The sequence below is a fragment of the Monodelphis domestica genome, chromosome 5, assembly GCF_027887165.1.
Source record: "Monodelphis domestica isolate mMonDom1 chromosome 5, mMonDom1.pri, whole genome shotgun sequence".
Lineage (NCBI taxonomy): Eukaryota > Metazoa > Chordata > Mammalia > Didelphimorphia > Didelphidae > Monodelphis > Monodelphis domestica.
The window spans coordinates 112833810-112859794 of NC_077231.1; the positions used below are offsets into that span (position 1 = coordinate 112833810).

General features: G+C 40.5%; 1 protein-coding gene across 5 annotated transcripts in view; it reads right to left on the minus strand.

The window, feature by feature from the left end:
• IQSEC3 (IQ motif and Sec7 domain ArfGEF 3) overlaps positions 1–25985 on the minus strand; it is a 227602-nt gene that overhangs the window by 79660 nt on the left and 121957 nt on the right. For all 5 annotated transcript variants that reach the window (XM_056799107.1, XM_056799104.1, XM_056799103.1 and 2 more), the window contains exon 2: positions 21622–21705. Coding sequence is in view for 4 of the 5 variants with exons in the window: in XM_056799104.1 (XP_056655082.1) it covers positions 21622–21705 (84 nt within the window). In the remaining variant the exon portion in view is untranslated. The remainder of the gene's footprint in view (positions 1–21621; positions 21706–25985) is intronic.

The following is a 25985-nucleotide window of genomic DNA, read 5'->3' on the forward strand; positions in this document are numbered from 1 at the left end:
TAGACATTTCTCAGTCTCATTTGCTGGTTCATCATCTAGATAACACCCTTTCACTGTGAAAGTTTCTCAAGGCTCTGTCCTAGGTCTTAGGCTTTCTCTAATTAAGTAAATTATTTTATCTCTAATTAGATTAAATAGAATGGATTTAATTATCATCTCTATGACTCTAATTTCTATATATCCAGTCTCAGCCTCTCCCCTGAGCTTCAGTTCCACATCACCATTTGCTTATTAGAAATTTCAAGCTAGACATTTTAAACTAATAAGAATGGAAGAAGAACATGGTGAGAGTAATCCAGGACTAATATTTGGCAAAAAAAATAATTGCCAATAGGACAAGGGGCAAGCTAGATGTCTTAATGTGTCCAAAAAAGAATCATTTTCCTTTTTTTCCCAAGGCATCCATTTTCTAAGCTTCTCTATTTCTCTGAAAGGCACCACTATTTCCCCAGTCTCCTAGATTCATTACTTTACCATTATCTTAATTTCCTCATTCTCCTTAACCCCACAAATACAATCAGTTGCCAAATCTTGCCATTTCATTTCTACTGTCATAGTATCTCTTGCAACCAAGCTTTTCTCTCTACTCACACAGCTACTACCCCCCCCACCTTATCTCAGGCCCCCATCACTTCTGACCTAGATTATTTCTCAATTCAGCTCTGATTCTTCTCTCCAAAATTCTGTTCACTGATGATAACATCATTTCCCTTAAATGGAGATCTGACCATATCAACTCATTTTCTCAGTTTCAGTAGTTGCTTATTGCTTTATTAGGATCAAATGTAACCTATTTTGTTTATCTTTTAAAGCTCTTTACAGCCTTGCCCCAACCTATCTTTTCAGCATAATTTTGTATATCCCTCCTACCCACACCCTGCCATACTGCCAAAATAGTCTTTATTTTCTTCCTACATTCAACATTAACCCCCACCTCTGAGCATTTTCACTGCCTAGAATGCATTCTATCTTTACCTCTGCTTCCTAGAATACCTCTCAAACTCCATCTCCTTCAGGAAGCCTTTCCTGATCCCTCTAATTGATAGTAGCCTCCCACCCAAACTACTTTGTATTTAGCTATTTTGCATTTATTCTCTTTATAGTGAGTTTGCTCCTGTCTGAATATAAACTCAACTCCTTGAAGGCTTGGATTGGTTCATACTTTGTACTTGTATCCCCAACACTCAGAGGATACAAGTGTCCAGCACATAGCAGGTGCTTAATAAATATTTGTTGATTGATTAATCTTGGCTACTGTGCCATACTGTTCATGCATATTGAGCAGACTTGACTACAGCAAATTGTCTAATAGCCTTGTGGATCCTGAAGCTGGTGAGGGCAGGCAGAGAACATTCAATTTTAGCCTCTACATCCAGCCAGGATTATGTTTTAATCATCTCAGAAAGAAAGGACTGCTATTGCTTCCAGTAAATGTTCATTCATTCAGTCAATGAACATCTATTTAGCATCTACTATATAGCACTGTGATGGGTTCTAGGGACGTTTTCATGGGCCTATAATCTCATTAATGTGAATATTCCCTTTGGTAATGCACATGGGGAAGGGAAAGGGAAGGAAATAAGCATTTATACATTGCCTACTATGTGCTAGGCACTGTGCTAAGTGCTTTTAATAAATATTATATTATTTTACCCTCACAACAACCCTGGAAGGTAGGTATTATTATGATTATTATCACCATTTTATAGGTGACCCTGTGCTACTATTACTTTCATTTTATAGTTCAGGAAACTGAGGCAAACAGAGGTTAAACAACTTGCCCAGGGTCACATAGTTAATAAGTATCTGAGACAGAATTTGAACTCAGGTCTTCCTGACTTTAGGCTCAGTGCTTATCCATTGTATTATCTGCTACCTCCCAACCCATCCATGTCCTATCATCCTGTGATGTCCATGTCCTCTCATACATTCTCTACAGAGGGTCCAGCCAATGTGCTGTGGACCTTCCTTAGATCTCTTGACATTTTGTAGTTACTAATGGAGGACCCGGGCTGCAAATTAGAGATAACTGGTTCATGTCCTTTTCTGGTTGTACATTTTTCTGACATTATACTTTAATGCCACATCTCTTTTGCAATCTTCATTGATAATTTGCTTCAGACATGACCACCACTGGCCATTGAGATGACCCATAATTTTAATTCTTTTTAGGCTGACTTTTATTCCCCCACAGGATCACTGGATTAATATTGATGGTAAAATGATGGGTTATTGTTTCAGGGATAAGCTCAGAGACATTAAAAGGAGTGCTGGCCATCCAAAGATTTTTCAGATGACAACAGTTCCTCTCCTTAAGAAGTTTATATCCTACCAATTCTAAAATCCTATAACCCCAACATAAGGAAGTTCTTCTGGAGTGCTCATTTCAAATATTTATTGCTTCAGCATAAGACCAAGTAATCCTTAGGGACCCTGAAGAAGACCATTCATTATCACAGAGAAATAGTTCTTCATGGACTTGAAATTGGTTATTCAGTCTCCTTCCTCCCACTCTTGGTCTTTTCTTCTCCAAATAGTACATACTTCCAATTTTTAGGGTATCTTTCATCCTTTTTTTCAAGGCTCTATAATGAGCTTATGACCAATATGGAAAGCAAAGACCCTTTTAATAAAAGTCAGAGGATTATAGTACCAGAGGACTTAGATCTGAAGGAACAAAAGAGAAGTGTTCTTTTAAAGACAAAGATACTAGGGGGCAGCTGGGTAGCTCAGTGGATTGAGAGCCAGTCCTAGAGACAGGAGGTCCTAGGTTCAAATCTGGCCTCAGCCACTTCCCAGCTGTGTGATCCTGGGCAAGTCACTTGACCCCCATTGCTTAGCCCTTACCACTCTTCTGCCTTGGAGCCAATACACAGTATTGACTCCAAGATGGAAGGTAAGGGTTTTAAAAAAAAAAATAAAGACAAAGATACTGAAACCTAGAAAAGTGACATGACCTTCCTAAGGATATGGAGATGTTGAATAGCAGAAAAAGGAATTTCAAGTCCATTGGACATTGTTACTCCTTGCTACAATGTAATTATGAATCATAACAGCAGATTCTAGTTCTGACTCTACCAACTGTCTGTGGGATCTTGTACAAGTCATTTCTATCAGTAACTTCATTTTATGGCTAAATGATGACAATGGTCCTTTCTGTCTCTAACATTCTGATTTATGTCCCCTTTCTAGTGACTTCTCCCCTCCTTTTACTTGAAAGCCTCAAGTATCCAAACTCAGTAATTTTGGGGAAATGAATACATGGAAATGCAATATCTAATTATAGGAAATGAAGAGCATTGGGGTAGGTCAGGGAGGCTGGGCATATGAACAGATGCATGCCATGCCCAGGTGAACCCAACATGTTCTTGGGGGGAAATCCCAAGTAAGGAAACAATATGGGAACAAAAAGAATTTGTGTTACTCTTTAACAGTAATGACCCTTTCTTTTTTGCATTTGTGAATGACTAGAGGAGTGGCATATTGAATATACTGTCTGACACCATTGATGTGTTGATTGTTTTTCTGGACTCATATTTTTTTCCCTCTTTTAAAAAAAAAAACTTTATTATAAAGTCTGGTCTACCAGATGAGAGAAAACATATTCAAAAATGGAGGTAATGGGAAAAATCTAAGGCGTTAATAACATTTATAAAAAGATTCAGAGTAGGGGAAGCTGTTTCATGCCTCATATAAGATACAAGTAATTAATTGTAGCACATGTATGACTCTTTAGCATGTCACTGACCATGACTAGTTTTCAGGCAGATCCTCAGTTCACTTTAACCTCCTTTCTTTCCCTGGAGTCAATACTTATACTTCCTTTTTTTATTTAGGTCTCAGTGACTTTAATCACTGACCTCATGGCTACCAGGTGGGGCCACTGGTCACCTACTGGACATGGCTTGGTGCAACCGCAATGATTCTCTCTTCTCAGTGAGGTAACCTTTTAAAGTCAGATCCCATCCTTTCCACACAGAAGGAAAAGAACATGACCTTTCCAAAGAGAGCATGAATAGAGGGAAAAAGAGAGCAGATGGCAGCTTGGATGAGCATCACCACTCACACAGACACCCTTAGGCAGGGAGAGGGGCCAATGGACCTTTGTATGGGGGGCAGGTGGGAAGCTAGATCTACATTAGTGCTATCTCTGGCTCTCCCTGCCACTTCTGCTCTTGTCTCCCAGGCTCCCTAGGCACCAAGAGATTCACTGACTCTAGCCAGACAAGAATCGAGTTGCTCAGAGTTCAGAGAGGTAGTTCTGTCTCCTGTGAGACAGAGGAGGTGGAGGAGAGTTAGGGATTGGGGGAAAAGATTGCAGGAAGATGATAGTTTCAGAGCTCTGAGTTCTCTTGGTGGTACAGGGAAGTGCAGGGGATTGGGCAGCAGCTATTGGTACAGAGCTGGGGGCAAGGGAAGAAAAGAAGTATGAAGTATAAAAATCCTTGAAATGAGATTCCTGGAGTGTGGAAGGTGGTGAGTAAGGGAGAAGGTTTGTGTGTGTGTGTGTGTGTGTGTGTGTGTGTGTGTGTAAATACAGAGAACAGGTAACAGGTTGGGATCAATGAGTAGGAGGGGAGTTTAGAAAAATGTGTCTAGTATGAATAAATGACTAGTACTTATAAGTACCAACTGTATGCTAGACAATATGCTATGCACTAGAATAGAAATATATAAGTGAGAAAGTCCGTGCCTTTGAGGAGCTTTTATTTTAATGCAGGAAATAATACTTATAGGGAAGTGTCCAGAAAGGGAACTTTGAAGAAAATCAGAGGAATGGTGAGTAGATCCAAAGTACAGTTGATGGATCTTTTCTAGAAGCAAGGGTAATATTGGTTCAATGACTATTCTCAAATGGGGTAGAAAGCAGGGGAAGGGAAACAGCAGAATAGATGGAGATATAAGGTTGCGTCCCATTTAGAATTTCACAAAAATTAAAGGTTGGAAGAGGCAAAGATAGACACATTGAAATGTAAAGAGGAGGTACATCTCATCTACACCCTGGAAAGAATCTGAGACTTCAATGACTAGACCACATATAAAAAGGGCCAACAAAGACAGTGAACTTTCCCCATCACAGATTGCCCCTATACTTCCCCTCAACCATTCATCTGCATGGGTCTCTAGGAGTCTGATAAATGGAATGGGTGGTATGGCTTGGTGGATCCCTGCTCTGAATCCTGAGGAATTGTCCAATAGGAGAGGCTAAATTTCTCTGCTCCTGCTTGCAAGTAATATACCTCAGGACCAAGGCCTTGAATTAAAGAGGAGAGAGGTTTCTGCTAAGCCTAGCTTACTGTCATTGCTAAAAATAAAAATAAAAAAGCAAGACTACAACTAGAAAGAAAATAGATGAGACCAGAGGAGGCTGGAGGTGGTAGAGACTGTACCTTCCCAGAAAGCTCAGGTTGTCCAATGGACCAAGCAAAGATACCGCACCTTGTGAAAAATACAGTGGCCCAGCCTAGCACTGGATCAACACATTCAGATGAGTTGCCAGACCCTCTTGTCCCCCAAAATGTATTTATTCTATAACCTTGGTCACTCCTGTCCTGTCCTATTCTACTTGTGTGTATAGTTTATCTCCCTATTAGACTGTGAGCTCCTTATGGGCAGGGATGTTGTTTTATTCATACACATTTCCCATAATGCCCAAAACACAGCACTACTTCAATAAATGTTATATTGAATTGACAATGCAAAAAAAAATTCCTCCTGGCAGTGGAGTGATTCATTTGCTTGTGAAACAATGTCCTGCTCTACAGGGAACTTGGTAAATAAAGACTCTCTAAGAAAGAGGACACCAAAGCCCTGATGCTTCAGAATTTTGAGTTGCCTTGCCCATGGGTGTTCCCTATATATTTGCCAAGGTACCACATGGGCAGTTAAAAAAACAAACAAACAAACAACAAAACCTTACCTTAGAATCATACTTCAAATTACATTGTGCATTGATTGAAAGGCAGGTTCACTTCTGCCTTGGAACCAATACACAATGCTTAATAAATGTTCTCTTTCTCTGTGCCTGTCTCTCTTTGACACTATCTTTTTGTATCTATCTGTGTCTTTTTCTATCTTTGTCTCTGTCTCTGTTTCTCTCAATGCCTTTTCTAAAAGGTAACTGTATTTATTGGTTCAGTGTTAAAAGGAAGCATACCAGGGTGGGCTCGTGAGTTATGTTACAAGAATAGCTACCAATGTGGTTACCCCTAGAAGCCAAGGTAGCAAATACCACTGTAGAGGACCCAGCCTGTCGGTGCCAATGTGAGTTGGAGGAGTGAACCCAGAGGGGATGCTGCTACCTCAGTTTTTGGCCTCCTAATGCCATAGTTTATGAGCCTGCACTGGTAGGTTTTACCTTAATAATCAACTGCATTTGCTTCCTCAGATTTTTATTGTTCCTCTATTAATCACTATCATTGGCTGTCCACTTAGGGTACAAACATGAAGGGCCTTGGTTAAGTAGTAGAATAAATGAACTAGGCACGTGCTTGTTGTGTTCGCCTCCCTCCCCTATTGTTTTTCTTCTATTTTCCAGCATCCTTGTCATGTGATTTTAGGTTATGAAATCTTTTGGCTTTGAGAAATTCCAAAGTTTATGCTTTTCTAGTGACCTCTTTTTTCCCCCAATTCAGATGCCTGTTAGTGCTCCAGTCACATTTCTCACCCAAATATTCCACATTTCTCCCCTAAGGGGACATAGATCCTTTCCTAAGAAAAGTCTTAACCTCACTGTGGTTTAGCACTATATACTGTGATGTTTGAAGGCTTGTTGGTATTGGTACCTGTAGCTGTAGGATCTGCCTTCAGATACTCTTTCATTGGCTAATGAAGACTTTACTACTTGGGATAGCCTTTCATCCTCTGTGAGAAGATGATGATCAGTTTCCAGTTAGGTTCTGAAACTCTGATCTAATCAGGAATTTTGGAAAGGTCCACATTCTTGGATAATTTAGAGAAAATAGAACATGTTTTGTTATATTCCTTATATTGATTAATGAACACATCTCAAAGCTTCATTAGCATCTTACAAAATGTTCTCAATATCCTTTCCTCCCAAGTCCTCTGTGTGGCTCTAGACTCAGTTCTAGACCTCAATGCTCCAAGACTAAAACATCCATATTGCTCATATCAGCCCCTGTACTATAATTTATGTACTATTTCAACAGCTAGAAGTACTTGAACATTTAAATAAGTAAAAGTTATCTCAAAGGAACTGAACAGGTTTATAAAGGAAAAAAACTTGGAAACAGACTGTCCAATTACAATTTAAAACAAAAGAAAAAATTCCTTGCTTAAAATAAGGCACTGAAGAAAAAGGGTCTAAGGTAGAATATTTCACTAATGTGGTCGAGCGAATGTAAAAGGGACCCAAATATCCTGGATTACTCTGTATCAACCCCTCTGAACTCACTTCCCAAAGGTAGATTGGGGTCCTGAGACACATGTGTAGAACTCACAATAGCTAAGGCAACACTAGGACAGCAGGATCTTAATGTCTTTTTCTGGATAATTCTCATCAAGTTTATTACAGGTCAGTAAAGGCCCTGGTGTTGGTGATGGATAAGTTTCTAGGCTTGGCTTGTTCCTCATGGGGCATGATGTCTTCACCAGATGAGTGGCTCAAGTGGCCTTACTTCTCAAAGGACATGAGATTTGGCTGTAAAGGTTGATCAGTTATTAGACTAGAATGAACAAGACAGGTTGCTTGGCTGCTGGACAGCTACTGCCAGACCACTGCTCATAGCTGCTGTTGGAGTGGACCAGTAAAAAATGCTCAGTCAGTGGTCTCTTCAAAGAGTGCAGAATCTCTGCTTGAAATGTTGATCTATCAGACAATCAGAGTTCATGCTTTGATGAACAGATTCAGTCTACACCACCTCTAGCCTCTGGATGAGCTAAAAATTATGGCATTTTTTTTAGCTATAGTGTTACTGTGTTTTTTCAGCAATGGCACCAAGCCTCAGCTCTGAGTTTTGTTACCTCAAGGGACAAGGGGGAAGAAGTATAACCTCTTCTATTTGACAGTTCCTCCTGGTTCAGGGCAGGATTTCATCCATTAGGGACTAAACCCCTATATATAGTAACCAGCCAGTGACATTTCCTGGGCTTCTATTGGGGTCACATGTAAATGAGTGGCTGGGGAAAGGGCAAAAAGACAGTTTTTATCATGGAGACATTTACTGTTTTTCATATGCAGTTTAACTATTCAATCCCAACCAAGGCATGAGATCTTCCTTTATACCCCAATGGACTTCATTTACATTTCAGTGTGTTTGTTTTTGCTCCTTCCAACCTTCAATTTTGCTGAAATCTGAATGGGGGCACATCTTGTTGCAAGCTGTCCCAAGATGTCTGGGATGGATGAATTTGTTTTCCTATTTTTTCAGTTAATTGTTTGCTCAATTTCCAGCCTTTTCCTTTTCTTTTAATTTTAAAAACTATAAAAGTTGGGCTCTGTAACTGTGGTGAAGGGAACCCCGTTCTAAGCTTCAGTTTTTTGGTTTGGTTTTGTTTTGTGCAGCTGCCTTCAGAGCTGGCTCTGGGGATCTATCTGCTTTCAATCCATGATATAAGGAGAGACATGTTTAATACTCTCCTGGCCTGTTCTCTGGTCTGTGAATAACTACAAATACTCCTTTGCCCCTTGGAACTGTGTCCAAGGTCCCCTGGTCCCCTGTGGTCACAAGCTCTGGTATATGCTAATGTTCCTCCTGATCCCGAAATCTTATCCCAGGACTGCTACCTGGATTTGTGTATGTAATGCAACAAGTCTTGTACCCAGAGCCAGCAAATGGACCCCTGCCATCTCCTTCTGATCAGTTATCTGACCTTTCTTACTATCTTTGGCTGAACGGTCCAGAAACCTTTGCTGCTACTTCAGCTCTGCTCAGGGCTCTTTGCTGCAGTAGCTTACTGCTTTGAGTGTCACCTCCACCCTGATGCACTAGATCCCCTGTGACAGCCTTCTGAATTGCTTTTGTGCTGAAAAATTATTGTACCCCATCTTTTTTGTTGATTATGCTGCTCCAGAATTCATTCTAAGGTGTTATATAATAGTTTTTGAGGGGTAATTTGATAAAAATCAGATGGGTCCCTATACCTTCTTCACCATTGTGGCTCCACCTTTCAATGTTTTCTTTCTTTCTATTTTTGCAGTTTCTGTAATATTGGAATTAACTGTTCTTTGAATGTTTGATGAAATTCACTTGAAAATCCATCTGGTGTTGTTTTCTTTTTTCCTTTAGGAATACATTTATGACTTGTTAAATTTCTTTTTTCTAAAGTTGGATTACTTAAACAATCTATTTATTGTTCTATTTCTCTAGATATCTTATATTTTTGGCAAATACTCACCCATCTCATCTAAATTATCAATCTTGTTGGCATAAAAATGGAAAAAATTTTATGATAGTTTTCTTTATTTCATTTTAAATTGTTATGAATTTTTCTTTTTCATTCTTAATATTAACAACTAGGTTTCCCTCTTTAAAAAAAATCTGACTAGCCATTTTTTCAAAACCCAACTCTTACTTATTTATCAACTAAATGTGTTTTGATTGGGTTTGTTTTTTGCTTTTGCTAATCTCTTCTTTGATTATTCAGAATTTCTAATTTGTATTTGTTTAGGGGGTTTTGATTTTCTGCTTTTCTAGTTTTTTTTAAATTTGTGTCCAATTTGATGAACAATTTCCCCCTCTTTTGTTCATTAAAGTATTTAGTGATATAAAATTTCCCTTAATGACTACCTGCATCTCAAAATTTTTGGTATGCTGTCTCATTTTTGTTATTCCTCTTTTCTCTACAATTTGTTCTTTGACCCAGTTTCTGTAGGATTAAATTAGTCTTTAAATTAATTTTAATCCATTTATCAAAGGTCCTTTATTATATATTATTGAACTGTGGTCAGTTAATGAGGAGTTTAATATTTATGCTTTTCTGCATCTTTGTGAACCTTTTATTTTTCTATGCATGATTAATTTTATTTATGTGTCACGCATAATTGTGAATATACATACTCCTTTCTGTTCCCATTCAATAATCACCAAAGATCTATCATATCTAACTTTTCTAAATTCTTTCTTCTTTATCTTTTTTGTTAGATTTGTATAGATCTAAAAATGAGATCTTCCAGTATTATATTTTTATTGTCTGTTTTACCTTGTAGCTCAATTAGCTTTTCCTTTAAGTATTTAGATGCTATGCCTTTTAGCACACATATAACAAGGATTTATATTGATTAATTATATATGGTCATTGTAAGTTAAATGTTTATCTCTTTTAATCATTGCAAATTTGACTATCACCAAGGCTGAGATTATGATTGTGTTTTTGAGTTTATTTGAATCTTCAACATTTTCTATTGCACTTACTTAGATATATCCATATTTTATTCCCCCTCCACCAAGTAGAATGTAAGAGTCTTGAGGGCAGAGAACTATTTATCCTATATTCCCTAGAAAAATCAAAATACCTCATGTATAACAATCCTTTAATAAATGATTACTGAATTAAATGTGACCCCAAATGGATGATTAATGATTTATGGAAGGGAAAACTTTCTAATAATTAGAGTTATCTAAAAATGGAATGAATAGCATGCCTTCCAAGGTTCTTCCTCCCTTAAAGTCTTTAAGCAAAAACCAAGTGACCATTTGCCAGATATTGTGAGGAGGAAATTCTTTTTCAGGCATGAGCTTTAATTGGATGACTTTGGGAATTTGTTTAAACTCTGAAATCTTGTGATTATATGAAATTAGTTATGTCTGAATAGGTCTTAGGGATGCTAGGACAAGTCAAAGTAGAATGGGGTACCAAGGGATGTGACAATCTCTGTTCCCCAAATTTTTCTAACTCTGGGATAAACTGTTATATACCATAGAGCTTCCTCTCCCTCCTCCTCTCATTAGAGTTGCTGGCCTCTCCTCCTTCTGGCAAGAAGATTTCACCCAGATAGAGAAAGGTCCCTGGTAAGAATTCTTGCTAACATGCACCAGTACAGTCTTTAGGCCTAGGGGATTATCTTGTGAAGATAGGAGTGATAAAAAAAGAAGAAATATGAGAAGGGATCTCCTTTTCTGACTATGGGTATGGTGGATGACATTGCATGTGATATTGCATGCTGAATTGATTTTTCCCTCCATTTATATTCTTTCAAGTGTAACCTGAGTTCCAACACTCATTGGTATGGAACTCTTTCCTCACTAGTGGAGATCAAAGCCCTGTACTTATGTAGGGGTTAAGCCAAAATTGGAAAGTGAAGGAAAGACTAATAATATTTAATGAAGCAGATAGATATCATTCTAGCCTAGTACCCCTTCACTTGGAGCAGATCAGATTAGCCAAACACTGAGCCCCAACCTTCTGTTTCTCCTCTTGGCAGGAATTAAAATCTCCTTGAGAGAACAGTAGAGGGGAGGAGATACTAGAAAGATTTCTTATTGACTCGTGAGTGACACAAGTCACTTAATACTACATGTGGAGGCTTTGTCCATAAGAATATAATTTCTGTTCTCTTTCTCTCTCTAAGATATTGTATTTTTTGCTAGTTTCTTCTAAAAGCCTTAGATATTCTACAGTATTTTGTCTTACACTGAGCTACCTCATTTTATATTTATATGATTTATTGAGAGATGTGATATAACATAAAATAACATAACATTTTTAAAGAAATGACAATAGAAAAACACAAACCAGTCCAGATTTGTAGACTGAAAGGGACAAGGACTAAAAAGAAAATGATAAAGATCCAGGCTAAAAAAAAATAAAAAGCTGAAAGTATGATCAGAATTCTATAATGTCTATTGTCCTTTCTTCCAGATGTATCATTGCCATACCACTAAGTCCCCAGCTCTCTTACCCACTTGCAGTGATGCAAGAATAAGGCCAAAGACTTCCTTTCAACTTTGAAATCCTGTGGAGGGAAGCATTTTTAAGGGAGATCCTTGATGAGCTAATAGGGCAGTAAGCCTTTGGGACTTTTAAAAGCATCTCCCTATTGAGAGAGTGGCATACCCAGTGGCATCTTGTCGGGAGTACTAAAGACATCTAATTAAGTCTAAGTCACTGGAACTGTCCTCAAGATTAACTGGCTCTGTTGTTGTAAGACAGACTGTTTTGAAGGAGTCATCCCTTTTTTGCTGATCTAAGAAGAGAGCATTTAAGCTCTTTCCTTCCTTCTTCCCTTCTGTCTTTCTTCTGTAAGGATTTTCAAAGTAAAGCAGATGGGGAATGGAGGAACTCAAACCCTAGGAGCCATTAATGAATGGAGCAGAAGCACATGGCAAATATAGGCATTGTCTCATCCACAAAGTCTGAGAAAAGATCTTGTACAAAGTTGAGTTCTTGGCATCAGCCTTGGAGAGGTTGTGGTGTAACATGGCAGCCATGAGAAGAGAAATTTTATGGCCATTTGGTAAGAGTTCCGAAGGGTTGTCACTCTAATAACCCCAAGTCTGAGTATCCTGGAATCCAGGATTTTAGCATGAAAATGGGAATTTCCTGAGCAGATCTAAACTTGGGAATTATCTCAAAATGAACCCTCATCATGAGAATTCAAGGATCTGGACTTCCATCAAGACTGCTGATTATTACAAGATATTGACCATGAGAAAAGATGTCTAAGACTCTAGCCCAGGCTACCTATCTAGAAAAAGGGCAGAGACAATCTCTGTTCCCCAAATTTTTCTAACTCTGGGATAAACTGTTATATACCATAGAGCTTCCTCTCCCTCTTCCTCTCATTAGAGTTGCTGGCCTCACCTCCTTCTGGCAAGAAGATTTCACCCATAAAAATGGCCCTTACTGCTTTTAATCCTTCTCTGTGAAGCCCAGTGCCAGGTGAAATAATTTCTCTCTAGCTGCAATGCCTGGAAATCTTTTCTTAGAGTCTATTACACTCTGATAGGATGGCATTCATCTAGGCCTATCGCTTCTTTGATGTCTTCCCCAAATTAGTCCCTCTGTTCCCAGAATCTTTCTCTTTTGAATACTGGGCTTTTTAAAACCAGTGTTCTTCTATGATACGAATGGAGTTTTTGAGCAGCTGAAAATCTGCCTTTTCTACTAGCCCCTCCCACCAAGAGAGGCTGATGCCAAGGCAAACCCTAGGCAAGGTGTAAACAACTGGGTCCTTTCGTGCTTGCTGTGTCAGGGCCCCCAGATGAGCTCTGAAACTCTATTGAGTTCCATGGAATTATATTTTTTCCCTTAGCCCAAGTCTAAGCCTAGAAATCTTCTCTCCCTGTACTTAAATATACTTCAGAAACGTCAGTCAGATTAGGCTGCTTTCAACTCTAATAATATTGACTTTAAAAATCTTTTAGAGCTCATACTTAGTCCTCACATCCGAACATGTCCTAGCTGGTACTCCTATGGCCCAGAGATTGGCTCCACCAGAAATTTAGTTCACACACACTGTATTTATACTTAAGGATGACTCCTTCCCCAGGAGTCTCTCCTTGGCTCTCTCTTGCATCCCTACCAACCTTGGAATACTCTAGCAGAAACCTTCTGAACAGAGCTTGTGTCTAAGTTCCCCAAATGTAAGGAAATGGGTCCCCAACTTCCTTCCTTACAGGCATAGATGTGGGGTTGCCTTTATTTCACATATCATAGAAAAGGTGGAAGATGGAAATAACTTGCCCATGAACAAATATGGAAACAAAGTGTTCATTAGACTCCCCCAAAAGTAAAGTCACTTTGGGGGACTGCGAAAGAAATGCTTTGCATTAGCCTTGGGCCTGAACTGTCTGAGCAACTCATAGCAATAGCAGGGTTGGCAAGGTCCAGATCTCTTGTCCCCTCTCTCCCCATATAGCAGAGCTTTAGTCTTTCAAGTGTAAGACAGTTCTTTGAGGTTCCCTTTCCTCCTCTAAAGAGTACATTGTTAAAGCAATCTTCCATTCGGAAGCCAATGTTCAACTCTCCAAATAAAGAACTTTCAGAATCTTGGGAATTCTTAAACTCAGCCTCTTGGAGAGATTTCCCTCAGGGAAATCCCCATATGATGAAAGTACTTTCAGGAGCTCACTTGTTTTACCTGTCTTCCAAAAGACTGACACAGGAACTAGAAACTGGGAGGTCCAAGAACTCCTTTCTCAGGTTCACCTTGGCAAACAGTGGACACTTGCCATGTGCTTCTTATTCAAGTTACTAGTTTCTGCTGGTGAATGGGGGTAGGGAGGGGTCATCCTACCCCTAAAAGTCCCTGAGGCTAGTGGGATTCATACCAGGCCAATTCCATCAACTTCACTTTGACTTAGTCTGGTCCCTTGACACTTAACCTATTCTTGTCTGTTCTAGGTCCTTGGTGTTTCAGTTCTCTTTGCAATCACTCTAATTGTCTTGGGTCTGGACCAAATTCTTTCTTGGCATCTGTCACTAGGGAGTTTGCTCCCCTCTAGGTACTTAGGGAGAATAAGATAGAATGGCTAACCAGGTGTCTTTTCTCTGGGAACAGCTGACCTGCTTTCTTGAAAGCTTGTGAGAGTAAGAGGAGGGCAATTGATAAATCCATTCTCATACTGACCTTCTAGTCTCCCTCCTTTGGACATAACTGCCATTCTCCTGTCTGTTTCATTCCCACAACCTCTAGTCACCCAACTTAATTCTAATGTTCTAGTGCCATCATTTCTCATTACCTTGTACACCCCCAATTCCATGTTGGCATGAATGCCCTTAGTTAGAGCCATCATTCCTTCTTCTCCCCACAAAGATCATTCAGAATAACACAAGAGACAAGGGTACAAATGTAGGAAATAGGCAAACATATGCAAAACTCATGAAAACACAGAACTACTAAGGTAATTTAATCCATTCTCCTCACTACAAAAATGCACTATACTCCAAGTTATTCTAGACAGTTACTTTTTGATCTTATTTTTTTAATCACCACACAAAGAAACTAATGAACCTCGGTGAGCAACACATCCAAAGGCTTCTAAATCCTGAAACAGATATTTTTGTGTCTAAATCCCTCTTTCTGACACATAAAACTGTATTTTCTATTTCCAATGAAGTAAGTTAAAACTTCTTTTTGTGGTTGTTGTTACTGGTATATCTCTAAGCAATAGTTTTTTCAGCCCATACTTCCCAGAAAGTAAACAAACCCAAAAAAACCCTTGTCAAACCCTTGTACATCTGCCAATGCCCTACTTTGAGACAGAAGTCAAGGGTGAAATGGTGAGGAAATCACATCTCAGAAAATCCAAACTGCATTTTCCTTCTCTTGACCTTGTTACCCAAAGTCTACCACCTCCCAATTTCTTTCAGCACTCAGGAGGCACAGAGCAGTACTCACTTTCAGTGATACACCATGCATTGTACCCTTGAAGTGTTAACCAGAATTTTGTAGGTAATCATTACAAGCTGTAAAAAAAAAATGTCTTAAAAATGTCTTTCTTGTATTTGTTGCCTCCTAAAGTAATTTAAATTAAATGATGTCAGAGTCTTCAAAACCACCTTGTTGGGGTCTTTTTCATCAAAATGCCAGCAAACTCGTTGTCTTAAAATATTGCTTATATGTGTTGAAACTGTAAACAGCAGAGCAGCTTTGTTAAAAACTAGAAGGACCTTCATTACTGTTCATGAGATGTCCTTAAGCAAGGAATAGTAAAGGAAGAGAAGTCTCTAGAACTGAAGTAAAAAAAGAAACAAAACAACCTTCTCTCACTTGCAGAATGGCCAGAAACACTGGTGGGATTAAATGATTGTGGCAAAAAGACTGAGAGAAAAGAAACAAGTTCTAAAAAAGAGATGAATATATATTAATGTATAGATTTTTTCCAAACTAGGTGAACAAGGTGTTAGTTACGTGGCCTCGGTTTACATTGAGCACTGGACATTCGTCAAGAAGCACTTCTGAATATTGCCTCAGACACTAGCTAAAATGTGACTCCAAGCAAATCACACATCCAGCACCATTTTCCTCATTGAAAAAGTTAAGGCTCTTCTCCTAGGTTTGTTATGAAGTTCAAATGAAATTATATGGAGGGTATTTTACAAGCTTTAAAGAACTCCATAAGCCTTAGCTATTATTAGCCCCTACTTACTTAATAGCTATTTGTCCTGGATTTTAAGAAATGGAGTCTCACCAATGGGAATAAGAAAACATTCCCTTTGACCTCATCCCTTCATTCCTTGGTCTTTACATGAGGACTCTCCCAGGGACAGTGGCAAGAGAAGCCAAGAACTGAAGTGGGATGGAATGGACAAGTTTCCATGGACTACAGGCAAGCTGGAGCTGCTGCATGGGCCTGAGCCCCTGTAATTTGCCCAGTAGAATCTTGGGAATTTATCCAACCTGCTTAATAGAAAGCCCCCTCCCTGCTAAGCATTGAACAGCAGGGAAGGACGAGAAGAAAGAGAACTGCCACACACACCCAGCTCCAAGCCAGAGGCTCCCAGCAGCTGGTAAGCCAGGGCTGTGACTAATGGAGCAGGCACAGGAGGCCTGGAGAACTTGGCTGCTTGAAGTTTAAACTGTATTGATTGAGAATTTAATTGCTCCATAATCGCTGAGTAAACACTGGCCAGGCTGTATTGATCATGCCTCAGTCCTGATATCAGCCACCCCACTCAGGGACGAGCAGAGAAGAGGAAGCCTTTGCTCTGCCCAGACCTAGCCAGGAGATCATTCCTAACCCCCCACCCCCACCCCCTGCCACCCAGCACTAACTAACACTGGGTGACCCAGGAGCCCTAGTCCAGCTGCCTCCTTGGGACAGTAATCCCTCCCAGATATATTTATCTCCATTTTCTCTGGCCATAGTAGAACAAAGAGCAAGTGATGGCTAAAGATGAAGTGGCTCCAGACACCAAGTGAAGTACCATAAACTAAACATCAGTGGTTCCCTATTGTCTCTAAGAGAATATAAGAAGAAGAAACAACTCCTCAGCCTGGCATTTAAAGCTGTTCACAATATGCTTCTGCCTACCATTTTAGACTTGTTTTGAGTTACTTTGATTTACATTAAAAAACAAACCCTTACCTCCATCTTAGACTCAATCCTGTATATTGGTGCCACAGTAGAAGAGCAGTTAGGGCTAGGCAATAAGGGTTAAATGATTTGCCCAGGGTCACTTGGCTAGGAAGTGTCTGAGGCCACATTTGAACCTCCCATTGCTAGACCTGGCTCTCTAGCCACTGAGCCACCTAGCTACCACTTGCCATTTACATTTTGAGACAACTTCAAAAACCAGGAAGGCCTGAGATCAAGTCCCAACCTGGATACAAACTGGCTGTGTGACTTTGGGTAAGTCACTTCTCAGTGCTCTAGGCTGCTCTCTAAGACTTAAAGATGCAGAAAAGATGTTGACCTTCAAAGAGAGAGATTCCTCAGCCACACTCACTAAATCACAGCTCTAGTCCCTATCCCTTTAGATACTCCTTAGTGCAGCCAAACTGTCCTGCTTGTAGTTCCCTGAACTCTAGCTTCTAGCTCCCATTTCAGGGCTTTGCATGATCTTTCCCCAATGCCCATGTGCTCAGTCCCTCAACGCTCGTGCCTCTAAGAATCTTCGATTCCCTTCAGGGCTTCTCTTTTGGGGGGCTCCCTACTTCTTGCTTAGCATTCTTTTTCTTCTCAGATCTTCTTGTATTTGCTCAGCTGTTTCCATATAGAATGTGACTTCCTTGAGTTAGGGACTATTCATTAGCTCTGGCTATGCAGTACCTAGCGGAGCACTTTGATAGCACAGGGCTCTGGCTTATATATATAAATATTTTACACACACACATTTCCCTTATTTATTTAAACGGCTGGAACTTAAATTTTGTGTTGCTAGGTTTGGGGAGAATAGAAAGATTGGCCACAGTTGGGAAATTCTTAAATGGCTGCACAGATTTCTCTTGAACCCTGCAGAGGACAAGTTCCCAGCTTCTAGGATATGGATGTGGATGCTGGGGATTGATGGGAAGGGAGCATTCTGGGGAATGAAGGTCAAGGAGAAATGCATTGCTCTAGCATGCTTGCTCGGGGCTCTGAGGTTGAAGCGCTGCAGAAGCTGCCCAAGCCTTGCTCCAAATTCCCCGGGGGCTTCTCTTAGCAGCACCTTTCCTTTCCTGGCTCCGAAGCCCCTCTCAGGAAGCTGGAGAGACCCCCTGAGGCATGGAGCCTCCCTTTCCAGAAAAGCAGCTGCTGCCGCTGGCTTCATCCCAGCAGCAGCTCTCTTCTCATTACTCTAATAGAAACCAATCTCCCTCATCGGGGGCCCCATTGCCACCCACGGAGACAAATGGACTGCAATTCTGTTCGCTGCTGAGAGGCACCTGGCCAGCTCCTGGGTCATTGTTTGGCATGTCACGGAGAAATTGGGAATGAAGAGTGGGGAGGGGAGCCAGAGGGATGGAAAGTAGGACTGCAATTACTGGCCTATTCAGCTCCCCAGAATATAGTCCCTCCATTAGCTGGGGAAAAGGAGATGGGGAGGGACGAGTCAGCCTTGGGTCAGCCCATCTAGAGGCAGAGTTCTTTCTCTCGCCCTGAGTCCAGATAATAGGACAGTGGATGGAGTGCCATTATCAGAGCCCAGCCCCACTCAACCCCGCGATGAGGTGTTGCTGTGACTAAATTACCCACTGAGATCCTGGCCAAGTGGTCTACCTCTCTGCACTTTTCCAAGGGGCAGAGACAACAGAAGAGGTCGCTGCCCTCCCCCCCCCCAAACTCTCCCTAGTGGTCTGCCACAGGAAGGATTGGCCTCACATGTTCTGAGGATGCCTGCAAACTGTTTCCCATTGCCCTGGGCCCCTTTGTGATTTCTTTCCCTTCCCACTCATTTGAGTTCTTTCTCTGCTTACTGACTACCAAAAAAGAACCAATACTATTCCCTTCTAGCCCCTCATTCTGCCCTGTGGAGAAAAATACATCCTTTTCCCCAAGCTCTCCTTCACAAACATCAAACTTTTCTCCTAGGAGCTGGTCTGGAAAGGCTTCTCCTGGATCCCTAAAGAATGGCAGCTGGACCACCAGGGCCGGGTCGTCAGCTGGCTAAAACATGAGTTGTTCCTCCTTTTACACATTTGATTAATCCCAGGACCAAGTAATCGGCTTAGGGTGACAAGCAGTACCCAGATAGCTTAATTAAAGATACTCCGCTTAGCCCCACGTTTAGGGGGTGGGATGGAAGAGATAATACAAGCCAGCTCTGACAGCTTTCCCCCACACTGTCCAATTGGTTAAAACCAGTCACACAGGATAAAGTCACAGTATTCATGAAGGCTGCCCTCATTAAAAACAGAGAGCCAAGCACAGGATCGCAAATAGAGCTGAGAGATTGGATCTACTCCTATTCTCCCAGAGCTCTCTGGCCTCCCTTCTTCCTGGGAACATAAGCTGGGAGAAATGTCATTATCTTTTTCTATAATCTGATCAGGCCAAGAGATCTGACTGGCCAAAAGCTGAGACCCAATTACCTTAGCCTACCTAGAACCATCAAGGAGACCATGTTGAGATCCGATTAATTTATTCTGCACTCCTTACTGAGTCACTAGGATGCCCAAGTGGCTTATCCTAGAGATAGCAATGAGAGGCTTTACTGTGCCTGAAGCCTGATTAATGTAGAAGGAATCAGATAGATTTCCAAAGAGACTTTACTCTGAGAAGCCATTAGGAGTTTTATGTCCAACCCACTTGATGTTAGTTAGCTCTTCTGCTAGGTTTCTGGCCCTGGCTCCTTCTCTTATGCCAAACACAGGGTATCGGGAAGGAAAGGGTTAAGAGAAGCTAATAGTCCATCATTTCTTGGACTTTTCCCCAAGGATAGCCTCCTCTGGTTGAAGAGGAGACTTAAGGGCATCCCATACCCCATTCCAGGGACATGGGATTTAAGGGGTAGAGGAGGATACAAATCTTACGGAAGACATTATCATTATACTAAAGTAGAATCTCTCTGAGAAGTCAAGAAGCAAACAGACTAATATAGATTCTCTGAGACAGCAAGACAAGATAACAAAGAGACAGGATCCTCCCAGAGAATCAGTGTGCCTGACAACACATATAGACAGAGACAGACACTGTGGAAAATCACAAGCCAGACAAACACACAGACAAGACAACAGGATCTAGGAGAAGCCTGGAAACAGAAATGGATAGAGAGTCAGAGCCCTGGACCAACCTGGGGACAAGTCATAGCACCCTTCACTAGGTTAGGGGGAGAGAGGAGGGAAGGGGGGGGGGGCTTTTAGGCCCCAGACAAAACCAACATCAAACCAAAGAAAAACACTTCCCTCTTAAGAGGCCCCAAACCTAGCTTATATCCCCTCAAGGTGAAAAGCAAATGGCAGTCTTCATGGGAACCAAGATGGTAGATTTCTCACTAACACATCCCAAATCATGGGGCAAGGATCTCCTAATATATTGAAGGCCCCAGATCCCATGAAAAAGCCCCACCTCCAAGAAAAAGTCTCATTCTGTAGCCTCCCCAACCCAAATTGGTTACCTGTATTCTCTGGAGTTTGAAGTCAATCACATTCCCACCTCTGGCCAAAAGTACCACTGGGATGACCTGCTCTTTACCCACCATATCTAGGCTAGGGAGGAACAGGAAGAGGCTTTCAGGGATGGGGGGTAGTGGGACAGCATGAAACTGAAGGAGTGTCAGAAGGTTATGTGATGCAGGAGTGGGACAGAGGAAGCAATATGAAAAAAAACAAAATACAGTAGTGGAAAGAGCATAGAATTTTGAATCAAAGGATATGAGTTCAAATCCCAGCTCTTCTATTTGCTAACTGTGATCGTGGGCAAATCACTTTATTCTCTGGGCCTCGACTCCTCATCTGTAAAATGAAGGGTTCAAACTAGATACTCCCTTCACATTCTAAATCCCAATTGAGACAGAAACACCAAAGGTGCTATAAGATGAGAGCTTAGATTAGTGTTCCTTACCAGATTCTATTCTTTCTCCAAGGAACGGAAAAATTAGGAAAGAAGGAATAGAATGATGAGTGGCATATGCATTCATATTAAGGGAACAAAAGGAGAAGATGTCAGGTCCTCTTGGAAAATGGAACATAAGTATACATTCTTCCCTAAGGAAGAAGGCCCAATTTAGACTTTATTAATTCTCCTCCAAGATCTTGCTGCTTCCCCTCTTTGGGAGCAAAGGTAGAGGACCACAATTCCGTATACTTGGTTTTTCAAAACCCTCCAGGATATTTCCAATTCTCTCAATAGATATAAAATTCTTTACAATGAAATAAAGTTGGTTTTCAATAAATTCAAATTTGAAAAATTATTGCATTCTATATGGAATTTTTAGAGTGAAAGGGGGTAAGATGCTCCAATCCCCCAAGGATCAAGGAAGAGAGGAAAGAACAGGCATTTACAAAGCACAGGACTAAGAGCTTTACAAATATTATCTCATTTGATCCTCACAACAACCTCATGAGGTAGATACTGTTAATAACCCTCATTTGAGGAACTGAGGCAGACAGAGGCTAAGTGACTTGAAAAGAAAGGGAAGAAAAGAGGGGGAAATAAGGAATTTTATGAAAATTGATCAGAAGGAAGGAATACAAGAGTGAAATGAAAGGTTCAATCAGGTAGGAAAGAAAACAGGAAAGGCCCAAAGAAATCCCCAAACATGGTCAGAGAAAGAGACAACTATCCAAATTCCCACCTTTGGGAGGCCAGGTCTGAAGATGCAGGCTTTTGTTCGGCATCAGCAGCTGGACAGCAGAATTGGTGTAGTACAGTCTCATTCCTGCAGATAGGAGAAAGAGGCCAGTCAGAGCTCTGGTTTGCACTGGAGGACCCCACAAATCCCACCCATACAATCATTATACACAGGCATTTTTGTACACAGTCATCACCACTGGTCTAGGACAGAGTGAGGCGAGTAACCCTGCTGACCTCAGCCTCTAGTGGCCTTCCCATCTACTTATTCTTTCTCATAAAGCATGCAATAACTTGCATACAATGGAACTTCCATTAGTAGACTTAGATTTGACTTTCCTTCTGCCATTTCCTAACTGTGAGACCTTAGAAGAGTCATTAACATCTCTGAAAGTCAGTTGCCTCATATGTAAAATAGGAATAATAATACTTGTATCAGTTTCTACAGAGGTAGTTTGTAAGGAAAGTATTTTGTAAGCCTTAAATTGATCATGAAATGTGACCTATCATCACCCTGACACTGTCTCTAGAAACTAGAGTATTCTCAGCTGTGGGCCTATAATCCCATCTACATACAATCATACACACATATGCATTTCTGGAATGTTGCATTGCAAGTTGAAAATCCAGATATAAATAATGATGAGACATGACCACCCTTGGGATAGTCAGAAGGAGAATGAATTCTCCACGTGAAGGGGTGAGGTGATAGAGTAAATGTCAGGCTGGATTGAGAGGAAGGAGCCCTGGGTAAGTGACCAAGGCCACCAGTGGCAAAATTGAGATTTGCTGTTATTCAGTTGTGTCTGACTTCATGACCCCATTTTTTTGGGCCATTTTTTTTGTTGCCATTTCCTTCTCCTGCTCATTTTACAGATAAGGAAAATGAGGCAAGTTAAGTAGCTTGTCCAGGGCCATAAAGCTAATAAGGGTGTGAAGTCAGATTTGAACTCAGGAAGATAAGTCTTCCTGACTCCAGGCTTAGCTGACTCCACCACACCACCTAGTTGCTCAGCTGAAATAGAAAGCAGTTCTTTTTTATTCTAGAACCTTTTCTTCTCCCAGACAAATGGACCCTCCCCTAGCCTTGGGTCATATCTTTCCTTTTTTCACTAATCAAAGGGAGAAGCCCCAAAATATAGTGAAAATCATCCTAATAACTCACAGTCATACAACGCTTTAAGATTTCCCAGTGTTTTCTTCATACCAATGGTACAGGATAGGGAGTACATTTATTGTTATATCCACTTTAGGGAGGAAGAAAAAGGTTTATACAGATTAAGCGATTTATCTGCAGCTAGCAAGAGCTGAAGTTGGGATTCAAACCCAGATCTCTTCACTTGAAGTCCAGGGTTCCTGCCTTGCAGGGAGGGAACTTATAATTCTTCTGGTCCAATACCCCTATTTTAAGAGAAGGGCATATAGCCCAAGGGGAAATGCCTCGTCTAAGGCATTTGCAGAGCAGAAACAAGAACCAATGTTTCATGACTGCCACAACAACCTTAAGTGTTCAGGGCACTTTGTGAATCCCAATCTGCTTTGTCACTGCCTGGGGAGAAGTTCGAGGAGTGAGACTGAGCGGGAGAAAGTTTCAGAAGCCAAAACATGGAAGAGAAAGAGGTAAGGTAGACACAAGTAAGTGTACAACTGCCAGTGGAAGGTACAGATCTGTTCCCACAGAGCCTTGGGGACTAAGTAGCAGTCCCCTAGTAGCTGAGGTAGCAATGTATCTCCATTTACATTTACATTTAGGCAAAGGAAGAACAGGCTCTGAATTTCCAATAAGCGATTTCTAATTACACCAGCAAAAACTTGTGCTCTACCCAAGGTCCTCAGAATTCCAGAAAGAGGGCCATCTATTCGGATAAAATCCCACTACCTTAAAACTCATTTGAAATTCTACATTTTATTGCCAGAAAGCACATTCCCCATATAGCAGTTACTACTACTTTGCTTTTCATTTAGGGCCAGGCATCCATTTAACCTTTCCTAGGAACTATATCTATTTTACACAGATCTATGGTTTTCCTACTCCTTCTTCAATCAGGCACATAGAGTTCTCAAGTTTCCTCACAATCTAGCCTGAGTGAGGAAGGCAAGCCTATAAGGGCTCCACATCAGACTTATTCTACACTTTCTTCCTTGGTTGATCTATTCTGCTCCTGTGCCTTCAATTGTTGCCTTCAATTATTGCCTTGCGCAGATGACTCCCAAATTTGCATTCCTACCTCCAATTGCTCCTTACAGTTAAAGTTCTCCATCATAAACTGGCTACCCAAATGTCCCAGCAGCACCTCAAACTCAATATGTCTGAAATTGAACTCATCTTCCCCCCTCAACACCCATAGGTTTATTTCTATTAATGGTATCACCATTCTGCCATTCCAGATTTGTAACCCCAGACTCATTTTTATTCTTTCCTTCAATTCAATCGGTTTCCACATCTGGTTCATTCCTTCTCCATAATATTGCTCACGTCCAATCCTTTCTCTAAATCCCTACTGCAACCACCTTGTTCTTCCCCTTCTCCTTTTTCTTTTCATATTGCTTGTTGAGATAATCTTCCTAACATGCCACTGTGATCATATCACTCCCCTATTCTAGATAGACAGCTAGATGGCACAGTGGATAGAGCTATGGTCCTGGAGTAAGTAGGCTTCTGTGATTCCTGAGCTATTGTCAGGAAACTTTGAAAGATTATAAAGAATTGTAGAGGTACCAAAGAACTGGAAAAGGGCAAATGTTGATACAGTTTTCAAAGAGAATGGAGTCGATAAACTATAGGTCAATGATTATGACTTAGATTCTTGGCAAAATTCTAAAACCCATTATTAAGGGATAGTTACTGGAGATCTAGAAAAGGAAAACTTTATCAAGAACAGATAATGCTCAGCTATCATTATTTACTTTTTTGGATAGAATTACTAGATTTCTAGGGGAAAGGAATGTTGTAGGTTTAGTTTTACTAGATCTTAGCAATGCATTTGACAAAGGCAAAATGTCTCATACTACCTATTCTTTTTTTTTAACCCCTTACTTTCCATCTTAGAGTTAATACTGTGTATTGGCTCCAAGGCAGAAGAGTGGTAAGGGCTAGGCAATGGGGGTTAAATGACTTGTCCAGGGTCACACAGCTGGGAAGTGTCTGAGGCCAGATTTGAACCTAGGACCTCCTGTCTCTAGGCCTGACTCTCAATCCACTGAACCACCCAGCTAACCCCTCATACTACCTATTCTTGCAGAAAAGATGGAGAGGTTTGATTTGGATAGCATAAGAGCAAGGTTAAATGATGGCAGGTTGACTGGCAAGACCCAAAGAGTTATCATTTATGGTTCCACATAACTTGGAAAGAGGTGTTTGTTCAGTGAAAGGTTTTAGGGGTCTCATCTTGGTCTTTGGCTGATAATTTTTTATACATCATGGCTTAGGACAAAGACACAGATATTATGAGAGAACATCATATAGAACAACAGAAATATTGTCTGAAAAACAATTTGTGTATATACCCCTCCAGAGAAAGAGTTTGTAAATAGAAATAAGCAAGATAAAATTTTGTTTATACACATATCTTTTTGTCAAATGATGCCTCTCTAGTATGAGGAGGGGAGAGAGGGAGAGAGATATCTAGGAATTTTAAGGTAACAAACAAATTAATTAATTAATTTTAAAATTCTGGATGAAACAAAGTTGATATGGATACCTAACAATGTTAGATGTCAAAGTCCAAATCACCAAAATATTGAGATAGACTATAATATTCAGGTGAATCAACCTAATAATATGAAATTTGATAGGGATCATTGTGGAGCCTTAAAATTGGATTCAAAAATTAACTTTGCTTATGTCAGATGGGAAATGCATTACTAGATAGTAGTTTGTCTGAAAAAAATATCTAGGGGTTTAGTGGACTGCAAGCTCAATGAGTCAGCCATATGATATGGCAGCAAAACATACTTATGCAATTTGAGGCTACACCAGTACCAGGGTCTCTTTCCTGATTAGATGATATTTGGAGTATTGTGTTCAGTTCTGAGTCATATAGCCTAAATGATCATACTTTCCCCTGCAAGAATATAGTCAGTTTTTCTGGGTAGTTGATTCTTGGTTGTAGAACTATTTCCCTTGCTTTCCAGAATATCATATTCCATTCCTTTTGGTCCTTCAGTGTAGATGCAGCCAGCTCCTATGTTATCTTAACTGTAGTTCCATGGTATCTGAATGGCTTCTTCTTAGCAGGTTGTAATATTTTTTCCTTGCTCTGGTAGTTCTTGAATTTGGCTATAACATTCCTGGGTGTTGTCAATTGAGAGTTAAGTACAGGAGGTGATTTGTGGATTCATTCAATCTCCACTTTTCCCTCTTGCTCT